This window comes from Hyperolius riggenbachi, chromosome 1, assembly GCF_040937935.1.
Source record: "Hyperolius riggenbachi isolate aHypRig1 chromosome 1, aHypRig1.pri, whole genome shotgun sequence".
Classification (NCBI taxonomy): domain Eukaryota; kingdom Metazoa; phylum Chordata; class Amphibia; order Anura; family Hyperoliidae; genus Hyperolius; species Hyperolius riggenbachi.
The window spans coordinates 442,643,770-442,657,482 of NC_090646.1; the positions used below are offsets into that span (position 1 = coordinate 442,643,770).

The 13,713-nt window shown below is 42.9% G+C and overlaps 1 protein-coding gene across 1 annotated transcript in view; it reads left to right on the forward strand.

Moving 5' to 3' along the window:
- CABIN1 (calcineurin binding protein 1) overlaps positions 1 to 13,713 on the forward strand; it is a 306,607-nt gene that overhangs the window by 263,907 nt on the left and 28,987 nt on the right. The window contains 1 exon segment of the mRNA XM_068238192.1: positions 5,456 to 6,064. Within this exon segment, the coding sequence (XP_068094293.1) occupies positions 5,456 to 6,064 (609 nt within the window).

Below are 13,713 nucleotides of genomic sequence, written 5' to 3' on the forward strand. Positions count from 1 at the left end.
AGCAGCCGTGGATACTTCTGTGTTGACTCGCCGGTATGAGGTCATGTGAACCTGAGAGCGGCAGCAGCAGCATTAGCCCCACAGCGAGACCGCCAGCTCAACCATAGGTGTAAGTAACAGCAAGAGAGCGGAGTCTGCGTATCATATGCTGCTGCTGGCCGAATGCAGGGAATGAGTGTCGCGCAGGTTGCTAAGCAACGCAGGTGCTGGAAATGGAATAGCCCCCGGCATCTGTTGAGCGGCACAGAGTGAGAGCATTCACTCACTGGTTCCCGCCGCAATGATTCCTCTTCAGCTTCTCTTTCAGTCTCATTTCTATAACGCACTCCAGTGTCTCTTCACATTACGTGTGAAGAAGGAAGCTGAAGAGGAAACCTAGGGCACCAGTGAGTGAATGCTCTCACTCTGCGCAGCTCTACAGATGCCAGGGGCCGAGTTCTTATTGCCCAGTAAACTACCCTTTAGTCCCCCGCTATTCCATTTCCAGCTGCCGCGTTGATTAGCAACCTGCGCGACACTCATTCCCTGAATTTGGCCGGCATCAGCATATGATACGCGGACTCCGATCTCTCCCGCTGTGTTACTTACACCATCCGGGGTTGAGCTGGCGGTCTCGCTGTGGGGCTAATGCCGCTGCCGCTCTCAGGTTCACATGATCTCATATCGGCAACTCAACTTTGGAGGTATGCATACCACGGGCATACCACTGCAGGGGATGGGGGGGGTCAAATACCGGCAGAAAATGCAGGCAAACACTGTTCAACATATACCGTTCTGGCGGTGGGGTTTGGAGTCCACATGCCGGGGACTAGAGATCATTTATTTATAGCTTCACATACAGCATCACCACTCCTTAGAAATATGACGCAAGTGTAAGCCGAGACACCCACTTTTGGGACTTTTTTTTGTCCCAAAAACTCGGCTTATACTCGAGTACATACGGTATCATGGCTGGCTCTTACTACTTTGGCAGTTAAAGTGGATCCGAGGTGAACTTTTACTCATTGCATAATTGTGTTCCTTTTCTATTGTTTATAGGGCATTCCTCAAGCCAAATACTTTTTTGTTTTTGTTTTAATACTCTAATTCCCTATAAACTAAATAATCCACGCCCACAGGTTTTCAGAGAGCCTTGGCAGTAGGAAGGGCTCATGGGAGCTCAGTCTGAGCAGGAGGAGGAGGAGGTGTTACTAGCCATTGATTTCAGAGGCATAGGGGAGGAGGAGGAGGGGGGATTATGTTTTTTTCACAGGTAAGATACAGATAAGCCTGCCTCTGTGTAATGTATACAAACAACATGGCTGCTGTCATTGTATCACAGGAAGAAATAATCATTTTCTATTAAAGCTGTTTGCAGCTAGATTTACTTTGTAAACTATCTAAACTTTAGATAAGATATTTAGACAAATTACTTGTTATAGTTAGTTTTTCATCTCGGATCCGCTTTAAATTAGCATTCAGGAAATGCTTTTGAAAACAAAGAAATCCATGAGAATCCCCCATAGAGAGACCTGTCGGTTCTGTCAGATTTGCTTACTTTTTTCGCTGGAGTTGTCCTTTAATTACAACTAAACAATTCAACAGCGGCATGCGTCCCGTGCTGGGCAGAGTAGATCACCGTAAGTAGGAAGGGCATATCAGTTGCACTATATATATATATATATATATATATATATATATATATATATAGTTCATAATAGGTGCCTTGTGACATATAACTGAGCATGTGTGCTTTGAATAAGTAAAATTTGAGAAAAGAATAAGAAATGGTAGTCTTGAAGTCACAAAGTACACCCAATAAAGAAGGGTTTTTTTTATATGCTTGTCATAAAGCCATCGGGACCTCAAGTACATCTAAACTGAGAGGGATATGGAGGCTGACATATTTATTTCCTTTTCAACAATGCAAAATGCCTGGCTGTCCTGCTGATCCTCTTCCTCTAATACTCATCCATAGACCCTGTGAACAAGCATGCAGATCAGGTGCTCTGACTTAAGTCAGACTGGATTAGCTGCATGCTTATTTTAAGGGTGGGATTCAGATACTACTGCAGTCAAAAAGATCTGTAGGATGCCAGGCAATTGGTATTGTTTAAAAGGAAATAAATATGGCAGCCTCCATAGCCCTCTCAGTTCAGGTGTCCTTTAAGGCCTCTTCAGATTCATCTGCTGGCCTGTGAGCAAGCCCCTTGCAGACGCAATTTCATGCAGCAAAATGACAGGGTTTGTATTCCCATGTGAGTTAGCGTTCGACACATGATGTGGTTACCAGGCAGCAAAAATATCTATCATGTTGCATGACCACACTTAGATCTGACCTTGTGCATTGGCCGCCTCCCCCTTGCCCAATTCGAGCACTAGCAAGCTTCTGGCTTGTACACAGGAGCAGCTGAATTCATCACTTCAGCATCCTCTGTGAAAGAGGACCAATTGTAGACATTATACACTAAGTCAGTCTCAGTTACTGAAGCCTGATATATAATGCCTGTCTCACATATAGCTATTTTATGAGAAACATCATCTGTGAAATTCTCTCTCATCCTGCATATGAATTCCCTCACTGTTTCATACGCTCAATTACTTGAGATCACTGATAACGAACCAACCATGCAGCAGGCTGGGAAAGATCTAGTCAAGCAAGATTCTTATAAGCACAGCAAATGAACATGCCGTGCCAGAAAAATTCTATTCACAGTGTGCTGTTGTTTGTACTTGGCAGGATGCGTTAAAGGGGACGGTGACTGAGGGGAATGTGAAGGGTATCTGTCTTTACTTAGTTTTAATAACAAATTGCTTGGCTGTCACACTTATCCTTTGGCTTCAATAGTCACAGACCTGTAACAAGCATGCAGTTAATAGAGCCTTGTTAATCATGATCCATGAACCTCATAAACCCATGCAGATCAAAATGGAGTGCTGGCACATATTCAGGTCAAACAGAAATGGACAATACATGGAAAAGTTTGAATTCAGCAAATGATGAAGCTGTCAGTGTAATCCAGTGAGAAACTATTGGAACAATAATATTTACAAGGCAGCCACTGAATCTTATCAAAATAACTTCTCAACAACAAAGTGGTCTTCTTTGATCCACATTGCACCACTTCATTAGATCCGATTGTGTTGAGTCAATTCATATATTAATGGCCAGGACCATCAGCTTCTGCCAATTTATATCCCTGTAGATGAGTTACTCTTGTACATACCATAGCTTTAATAAGGCATTGACTATACTGATTTTGTTTAACTATTACATACAGTATAATACCAAAGGCTTAAGGCCCATACACACGTCGGATTTTTGCGAACGACCCGTCGTTTGAACGTTCCGTCGTTCGCACGTCAAATCCGGTGTGTGTACAGACTATCATTCGGGTGATAAGACTGGTTTTCAGCGATCCGCCCGGCGGATCGCTGAAAACCAGTCTTATCACCCGAACGATAGTCTGTACACACGCCGGATTTGACGTGCGAACGACAGAGCATTCAAACGACGGGTCGTTCGCAAAAATCCGACGTGTGTATGGGCCTTTAGTCTCAGCTGCTTTTATTTATTTGCTAGATATACGGTAGTATCAGTAAAGCATTGCCCCCTACTGCTCTTATTTTACTGTTGTATATAGATTTTGTTTGTATATATTTTTTATTTTTCTCTTATATTATACTGTTCTGCTGTGTAGCTGCAGCCCACATCGCTAAGCTGTGCACAGCTATAGGGTTCTGGCTGCTGCATGCTGTCCTGATTCTCACCGCAGTGTGATCTGGATGGCAAGCCATTAGTTAGATAGGCAGCACTTTCCTGCTCCTCTCGCATGCTGGTAAATGCTGCAGATTAGGCATGATGGCTTGGGGCATATTTCGGCAGTACCATAGACTGCAATAATACATTTGTTTGGCATGAGTTTTCGGAGAGGTGGGGGTAAGCAGTGCACCGGTTCTGCAAGAGGTACAAGTGTTTGGTAAGTGATTAGCAAGCGGTGCACAGCCTTCAGCATGTGTCAGCGAGTGTTCAGTAAGCGATAGTGTTTAAGTTTAGTGTGAGTGTTCAACAAAACAGAGGCAAGTGTTCGGCAAGGGGCACCAGGTTCAGGAGGAAAGTTAACATTAGGTTTATTGGTAAGCAGGTTAGTGTTAGGCGTATTGGTAGGAAGGTTAGTGTTAGGCATACTGGTAGAAAGGTTATTGTTCAGTGTATCAGTTAGGAGAGTTACCATTAGGCATATCCGTAGGAAGGTTAGTGTTAGGCATATCGGTAGAAGGGTTAGTTATATTGTTAGGAGGCTCAGTTATATTTGTCGGAGGGTTAGTGTTAGGCATATGGGTCAGAGGGTTAGTGTAAGGCGTATCAGTAGGAGGCGTAGTGTTAGGAAGGTTAGTGTTGGGGGTAATGGTAGGAGGGTTAGTGTAAAACATATTGGTAGGAGGGTTAGTGTTAGGCATAGAAGGGTTAGTAGTAGGAGAACAGAGGCGCCAGCAGGATAAAAGTGGAAAAAAACTTTAAAATTTGCTGGGAGGAAGTGGTGGACTTACCTCCATAAGGGCTGGTTCAGACGAACGTTTGCAGAGCGTTTACAGCCAGCGTTCAGGGCTTGGTGTTAAACGCTCCCATTCAAGTGAATGGGAGCGTTTGTACCAAGCTTTCAAGCGCGTTTACACAAACGCGGCGTTTGGGTCCCGATTTTCTCTGGCGTTCAAGGAGCCCCTGGAAGCTACATGTAGCTTCCAGGGGAGGTTAACCGCGACGGCTAATGTCCCCCTGGGGGAAGAAAAAACGCGACCGCATCCAAACGCACACGAACGCTGCTGAACGCGACGCCAGCAAACGCAACGCCTCCAAACGTCCGTCTGAACCAGCCCTAAAGCAGACACGAAAGACTGTCTGAATAGTAGTCACATTTATTAATTAGTACCCCAAAACAGTGCAACACGTTTCGCAGGCCCAGCACGCTTCATCAGGCAATAAAAATGGGGACAAGACAGAATTTCAGCAATAGCAGGTGTAGCGCCCTGAGGTGCCACTTCCTCCCAGCAAATTTTAAAGTTTTTATCCACTTTTATCCTGCTGGCGCCTCTGTTCTCCTACTGCTATACCGTGTCCACCCCTGGTGGAGGGGTGATCTACCCCCTTTCGCATCTACAGAGAGCAACTTCTTATCCCTGAGTGAGGACAGGTCTAATCTCCTCACCTGCCTATACAGTGGTTGCCTGTGTGGTAACCCATGTTTGTGAGTATAATTTTCTCACGATAACCTTTACTTCATTTATGCTTAACATACTACACTATATTGGGCTCTCGGTTACACTTTATAGAAGGGTTAGTGTTAGGCGTGTCAGTAGGAAGGTTAGTGTTGGGCGTATCGATAGGAGGGATCAGAGTTTCTGTTCATTTTACTGTTACGTTTATTACTTGTTTTATTTACTAAACTGCTTTTAATCTATGGGTATCTTTCAACAGGATTCCCAGAGTTCGGAACCCACTTCTTTCCTTACAAATTCCATGACAACAGACGTGTCAAGCCGGCCCACATCAGAGGACCGGAAGGATGTACCACCCAGAAAGACCTTGGTTTTGGGAGAAGGAGTGGCTGCTGGGCCAGAAAATGGGGGTAAAGAGACAGTTCAGGTTTCTGCCACTCAGCCAATGGAAACTGCAGAAAGTAAAATTGTGAAAGAGGCAATTAAGCCTCAGGCTTCTGAAGCCATGGACTATGATGGATATTCTTGCAACCCCGAGAAACGTGGGGACCTGTACCGAAAGGACTCCGTTAAGATTTTGAAGGAGAAAGGACCTGAGGGAACAGAATTATCTCTAGAAGACCTTAGCATTAGCTCAAAGCATCATCTGCCTGCAGGAAGCAGGATTTCTGGTCAACACACACCACACCAAATGGAGGATATACCCCACCGCGCCAGTCGTAAACGCAAACTCCTGGATGATACAGAGAGCAGTAAAAACCTACTTCTTGAGGCGTACAGAGTTTGGCAGCAGGGTCAAAAAGTAACAACGTATGACCTGGCCAAGATTGAAAATATCATGTGTAAAACTTATATGCTCATAAAACAGGTGAGAAGTCAGTTTATGCTGTTAGCTTTTATGATAATCTGTTTCATTGCATGTACTAAAGACTTTTTACCATCCGTTTAACTAAGCATATACTATTAGACGGCAGTAGGACAAGTAACATCTTACCTTTTATAGTAAAAAGACCATGACATGTCTGGCTGGAGTCCAGAATACAGTAATTCATTAGTGCACTGCAGGGAATGCTGGGATTGCAGTGTACCACACAGATGCATAATGGGAGTAATGTCATTATATGGTGTAAGGGAGCCCTTGCTATCTCTAGCTTATTGTGATTCTGCCAGTTTGTAACCGTTTACTACAGCATAACATGCCAGAAGAAGAAGGTGGCTGTTGATTACCTGTCAACCAAGATGGCTAATAGGACTACAGTTTGAGAACTGAGGAATCAAACAGGTTGTCTTTTTAATATTAGAGAATATGCTGTTAAAAGCATTATGAATTAATTGGCAGTGAAAACAGAGATCTAGAGTGGGAAAAAAAAGTATAAAGTGATGCTAATTCTGCTTTAAAGCCCAACTTCATAGACCGGTCTAAACACTATAATTTGCACCATCATATAGCTTAGAAAGCAGAGTGCCAAAATGTTGCCCTTCCTGTGTTTAAAATGACTTCTGCACCCGTTTTTAAAATATCCGTGTGACCCAAACCGGCTGAAGAAGTTAATGGCAGGCTCTGTGGGTAGGCTTCTGCTGCTGATTGACTCAGTGTCATCATTCTGTTGAGATTGCAAGAGGGTGGGGCATAGACTGAACTGTGTAAGCGTATCGCACCCTGCACTTATGTTTGTCTGTGCTGTAGACACATAGGCTGCTATAAGTGGCTGGTAAAGGGGCTCCTGACCTGGTACTTCCAAGAGAAACAGTGCTTTTCAGCGCAGGTAGATTTGGGCGCAGCCGGCGCCACCATAGACTAGAATAGGAATCACTTGTATAGCGGCGCTCAGTGAGTAACGTGGGCTCAGTCAAAAGACGGAGCCGAAGTTCCTTTTAAAACACAATAATTCAGCCTCTAGCAATAGCTGGAAGCCGAATTACATCATTCCCCCACTATCCATGGCGGCCTGGAGGGGGAATAGTAATTAACACTGCCCGGACTTGTGCAGAAGCAGGACCAGCCATATACGGGCTGTATCCTGCGCCCAAGTCTACTGGCGCCGATTTCATATGTATGCCTTCCAAGGTGATTTATTTGATTAGCTAATCAGGAAATTTAAACACACATGAAAAAACTCTGCCATTGAGCTTTGGAAAACATTTGTGCCTGCTGTTGTCCTGTGATATTAATAAGAGCTGGATCTTCCAGACTTAAGGTGGCCATACACTGGTCTATTTTTTACTTCGATCGATTATAATAACCGATAAATGAATCAAATGGATCAAGAATTGAGTTGTCATTTTGATGTAGAATCGATTCTTATCGGCTGATATTCGATCGAATTCTTAAAATGAATTGATCGAGTATGTTGAGTTATTTCAATCGATGGAACAAGAATCGAGAGCTTTTAATTATACATTTGATCAACTTTACTCGATCTGATCCATCAGTGTGCTTATTTTGTGGTTGAATATAGCCTCCCATCGATTAAAGGTGGAAAGATGGAACAAAAATCGACCCTAGTGTATGGACAGAAAATCGATTTCATGTCCGATCGATTCATTTATTTTGAATCGATTCTAAGAATCATTAGGTCAATCAATCGACAAATAATTGACCAGTGTATGGCCAGCATTGCAGTGAACATTGTTATGATTTTTTTTTTCCTGATTAGCTCAGAGCCTAGCCACAGTTTATGAAAGCCCAACCATATTGATAGGCTTCATCACCATGCTCTTGGTGTTGGGCATAAAGTCTCATAAAGTTTTCCAATCAAATGTAATTATTTCATAGAATTAGATAAAGAAGGGGAAAAAAGAAACAGACCAAAGAAGAAGCAAAGTATTGTATCCTCCAGCGTACAAGACGCTCCCCCCCCCCAACCCCCGGAATCCTGCAATTCCAATAAAATTCCGTAATTGCCATCGCCCTCGCAGCAGAAATGGATCGGAACCCCGTGTTCAACGCGGGACTCAGCCGCTCTCGAAGGTGTGCTCCAGTCCAGAGCCCCACTGCATTATCAGATATTGCAAGGCCTAAAATAAAGAGCTCCAGCATGTATAACTGCTAAGTGCACCTTTACAAAGAGCAGTTATGAAATTTAAGCATTTACGCTCTTACTTCACTTAAACACTCATTTCATTTCTGATTATACTCAACCCATTAGAGGCATATGCAGGGATTTTACATTTAAGGGCTGTATTGTCACTTCCATTTCCCAGAAATGTCTTTTAACAGGACAAATTGTACAGATTTGGTCACATGATTATGTCCACCACCAACATCAGGGTCGCAGCCAATTGATGTTGCATCCATGCTGGTTCAAATTAAGGGATGACCAGATTCTTTACATTTCAAAGTGAAACTGTTCTTGGTTTAGAACGGTTTATAATTTTGTAATTCTAGTTTTATTACCTAATTTTTACTGTAGTACAATGTATAGTGAAATTATACCTTTTATTGGCTGAGTAAAGTACAATAATATATTTCCTTGACAACCTACTGTGTCATATACAAACACACCAAACCTGATAAAGAGAATTTAGCTACCTTGAAAACTTAGTATGTATTGTAATGTACTCAGTTTATGACTAGCCAATATGATTTAATGCTACTTTTTTTTTTTCCTTACATCAGTGCCTAACATGATACCCTCTACTACTATTGTTTATGTCCTGCTTGTCTGTGTTTGTATCTATGGGGTTCACCAAAAGCTGGTGGAAGTAGCACATGTTGCACGATTACCGGTAGTATTTGTGGTGGTAATGATCCGTACACTATTTGGGTAATGCACTTTACCCAAGTACCATGGGTTGCAGGGCCGAGGCATAGGCTGGAGAGGCTCCAGCCTCAGGGCGCAGTGTAGGAGGGGGCGCAGAATTCATTCAGCTGTCATTCCTAATTGTGTTTGAAGCAGAAAGAAATAAGAAAAGGGGATACATAGCAGTGACTGCAAGCCAGATAACTAGATATTAAGGTGTTGGGGAGGTTGTGGACCCTGTGGCGCCTCTTAGTCTAATAGCAGTCAGTGTGTGACAGCTGAGGTGGCAGGGATGGAGGGGCGCACTTTGGTGTCTCAGCCTTGGGTGCTGGAGGACCTTGTCCCAGCTCTGATGGGTTGCATTATTTGCGCAATGTGCGGTAATCAGATTACTTTCTGACGGTAAACTTGGCATGCACCATCTGAGCACTGCAAATTTGCCGACACTTAATGAATCAAGCCCTATGTCTGTGTTCTTTCCACATAGACTTTACGCTAAAGTCAAGCATACAGGAATGATCTGATTGCATTGAATAAAATTGGTGAAATAGAGGCGCCAAAACAGGATAAGATAAGTTAAAATCCGTTTAAAAGGAGGATGTAGCAGTTCCTACAGAGGCGCTCTAGCTCTTGAATGACCTAGAACTGTGTTCTCCTACCTCAAATTGCCTGATGAAGCGGGATGTGTGCCCGTGAAACGCGTTGCACTATATTTGGAGACCAATAAATATCTTGTTTGTATTAATCACGGCTTGGATTTAGCCTGGTCATTGTTGTGAGGGTAGTGGATCCACCCACCCCCTCCTTTTAAACGGATTTTAACTTATCTTATCCTGTTTTGGCGCCTCTATTTCACCAATTTTATTCATATCTTGTCCACCCTAGGTGGAGGGGTGTATCCCCATTTTCTTTCTATAGAGAGCGACTTTTTATACCTGAGTGGGGTCAGGTCATAATTCTCCCCACCTGCTATTTCAGTGGTCGCCTGCGTGGTGACCCACACTTGTGAGTATATTCTCAATTACATTTTTTCCTATATTGGTCAAACATACTACACCAGATTTGGCTCTCGGTCTTTGTTTCCTGATTGCATTAGCTGCTTTCTACATAAAACTGCTGGTGTTGTTTGGAGACCTCCACCTGTGGACTGCTATTACATGGAAACATTTCGTATATACAGATGTTTCATATTTAGAAAAAAAAATCTTGTTTAAGGCTGTTTCCCATTTAACTTTTGCCTGGAAAAGTAAGCTGTGTTGGTGCAGAGCATGGTGTCTTCTTATAAGGAAGCCCGCATGTATGTGACTATGTCAGATTCCTGCTTTGGAATAGGAATAGTGTTTTCATGCTGCTGTAGATAAAACCTCTTTATTGTATAGCATATCATTTGGGAAAATATACGTTACCTTGAGACATTTCTGGCAACTTATTCACATACAAAAAAATGAATGCATTTTATATGCTTTAGAATATACATTTTTGTTTATGGGTTTTTGGAAATGAAACTGGGTGATTAGAAACCCATGCCCTGTAACGCATGCTTTATGCATTAGTGCGCATTGTTCCTAAACTTTCATGGGTATGTGCTGCTTACTAAAATGCTTGCTGCCATGCATTACCACATCACACAGCGGCGCTGTGTTTAGAGGGAATCATAATATGGAAGTCTGTGGAGTTTTTCAGATCCTTGCAAACTGTATGTAGCATGCTGTAACACACTGTACTGCATACGGTGCAGAGGAATCCTAAATGCCGTATTTGGAAAAGCAATCAATCCTTTAATCCATTTCTGGGTAAATGGGTCTCGTGACAGAAACAACAAGCCTTTGTCAGCAGATACTGAAAACACAAAACAAAACTGTACACAGCAGAAATCAAATGATTCACACAAGCAGCAGCCGCATTTCTCTCAGGGACTTTCTTCGTGAGTCTGTGTTGTTGAATTCCGAATGCCTGTACAGCTGCCACATCTTCTAAGCAGAGGCCCACTTCCTGTGCTGTATTATTTTGTCATGCAAATGCAAGAGAAACAGGGGAAGCACCTCGGTGAATTAAGAGGTGTGGGCAAAGCCAGAAACCACTTCACCACTGAAGCCCATGGAAGGCATAGGAAGTCACTGAGTGACTCAGCCCTCCAGGCCACTTCTGAATCATCACTTTTAGGCTGAATAATGCAGCATCCTGTAGTCATTCTTGTGTACATGTGGTTTTGCTACAACGGTAATCATTATACCATTTCCATAGTATGTGTATTTCTACAAAACCGTCACATCCTGCGCAAACCACCGCTGATGCAACACGCTGCTAATCTTACAAACTAACCATAGCAAATGGAGCTGTCTAAAAATAATGAAGCTATTAATGGCCAACTTGTCTCAGAATTAATATTTGGGTTCTCTGTAATGAAGCAAGGTGTTGCAGTGCAATTGGTTTAGACAGTAGTGCTCGGCTATAAGCAAGCTAAAGCTGGTAAGTAGAGGGTTTATTGGCTATGACATAATTGATGCTGGTGTTGCTGCTACACTATAACACTTGATACTGGTGCCCTGAAGATTTTGGTTCCTAGTGTTTTGGATTTGATGCTTAATGGCAAAGATGATAGAAGGTAAATATCAATTAAGCTCATCTTCAGGGAAGGATTTTAGAAAGGACACAAAGGCTTAGGCCTTGGGGGCTGCTGACAAAGGGGACATTTGGACACAGTAGAGAGGTTGTTGCATATGGAAAAGTAGATTGCAAATTGAGGAGCAACACATGGAAGAAGGGAGAAGCTACCTAGGATATATATGAGAGAGAGAATGGTTGCTGTAAATGGATGTTACCCATGGAAGAGGGTTCTGCATATGGAGTAGAAGGGGAGCCACAAGAAAAGTGGCCTAGGGACAAAAAAATATACACCTGACCCTGCTTATCATTTGGGGTGTGGCAACATTTAGGAGGGATCGTGTTAAGAGGGGGGAAAGGGCTTAGGTTTCGATATGGGGTTTTAGTGGTTATGACTCGGCATCAGGAAAGGGTTAAAGGGGAACTTCAGCCTAAACAAACATACTATCATTAAGTTACATTAGTTATGTTAATTAAAATAGATAGGTAATATACTCTCTTACCAACCCTGTTTTAAAAGAACAGGCAAATGTTTGTGATTTCATGGGGGCAGCCATCTTTTTGGTTGAAAGGAGGTGACAGGGAGCATGAGACACAGTTCCAACTATCCTGTGTCCTGATCACCCCCTCCTCCCAGCTGCGCGTGCTAGGCTTCAAAACTCAAATTCAAAGCCAAAACAGCAGAAGAAGAACAACGACATCAGAAATCCCATCCTGCTTTGCACAGCAGCAGGGAGAACATGTGCAGCTAAAAATGAGGCTTGGGTAAGAAACAGGGCTGTGGAGTCGGTACAAAAATCCCCCGACTCCGACTCCTCAAGTTAGGATTCCATCGACCTCGACTCCGACTCCTCTAATATGCATATTACAATTTTGTTGATTAAAAGTATGTAACATGAAATGCATCTCTTAACTGCCAACGCTTAGGAATTTTAAATACAACTGAAGTGAGAGGGATAGGGATGCTGCCATATTTATTCCCTTTTAAACAATACCAGTTACCTGGCTAGCCAGCTGATCTTCTGCCTCTAATACTGTTAGTCATAGAATAAAACTAGTCCTTGGTAAGAGTACTTGTAGAAGACAGGAACAAAGAACATCTATTAGGCCCTAGGCAATGTGACTGTGGGTACATGTAAAGGTGGCCACACACGATACAATAAAATGATCCGATTTTACTGCAATTCGATAAAAACGATCGTATCTCCCGAAAAATTCGAAAGCTTTTTTTTCATTCGACTGAAAAATCCGATCGGATTTCCCGTTTTTTTTCGATTTATATCGATCCGGAATACCAGATATTTCTCTTCAATTTTTTTAAAGATTGTATGGTGTGTGTTAGATTGTCAATTTATCAATATTCACACCCTAGCAATTTTCTTAGAGTTTCCAATCAGTTTTATCATAATTGGGGAAAAATTGAACATAGGTGCGTGGTACATTGGTCAGATTTTTTAAATGTTACAATCAGTTAGAAAAATTAATTGCAATTCTTAAATTGAACAGATATTTAAAAAATTGTATGGTGTGTGGCCACCTTACGAGTGATGTGCAGGTACTCTGCAGGAGAATGAGGGGATTCTTCCTCTATTACACATTCTTCATGCACAATCTGAACATGGATCAGGCTCTAGGCAATGTGACTGTGTGATGTGCAGGTACTCTGCAGGAGAATGAGGGGAATCTTCCTATTACACATTCTTCAGGTACAATCTGAACCAGGTTTATGCGTGATAGACCTCTGTGTTCAATGTGCACAGCATTCTCAGTGGATTCCCTGCAGCTCTCTGGGGAGTGCATATGTACTGTATAGTACTACTGTGTAACAAAGTAAACCTGAGACAGATGAAATTAAAGTTTTATACATACCTGGGGCTTCCTCCAGCCCCCTTCAGGCTAATCAGTCCCTCGCTGTCCTCCTCTGCCACCTGGATCTTCTGCTATGAGTCCAGGTACTTAAGCCAGTCGGGCGTAGTGCGCATGCACACACTTCGCCGCCGGGAGCGTACTACACCTGTGCAGCACTATTCCGCAGGTGCAGAATGTTCCTGGCTGTGGGAGTGGTGGAGTAGGACAGCGACTGGATTAGCCTGAAGGGGGCTGGAGTAAGCCCCAGGTATGTATAAAACTTTTCAGGACTCCACAGCCCTGGTAAGAAAAACAAAGTTCT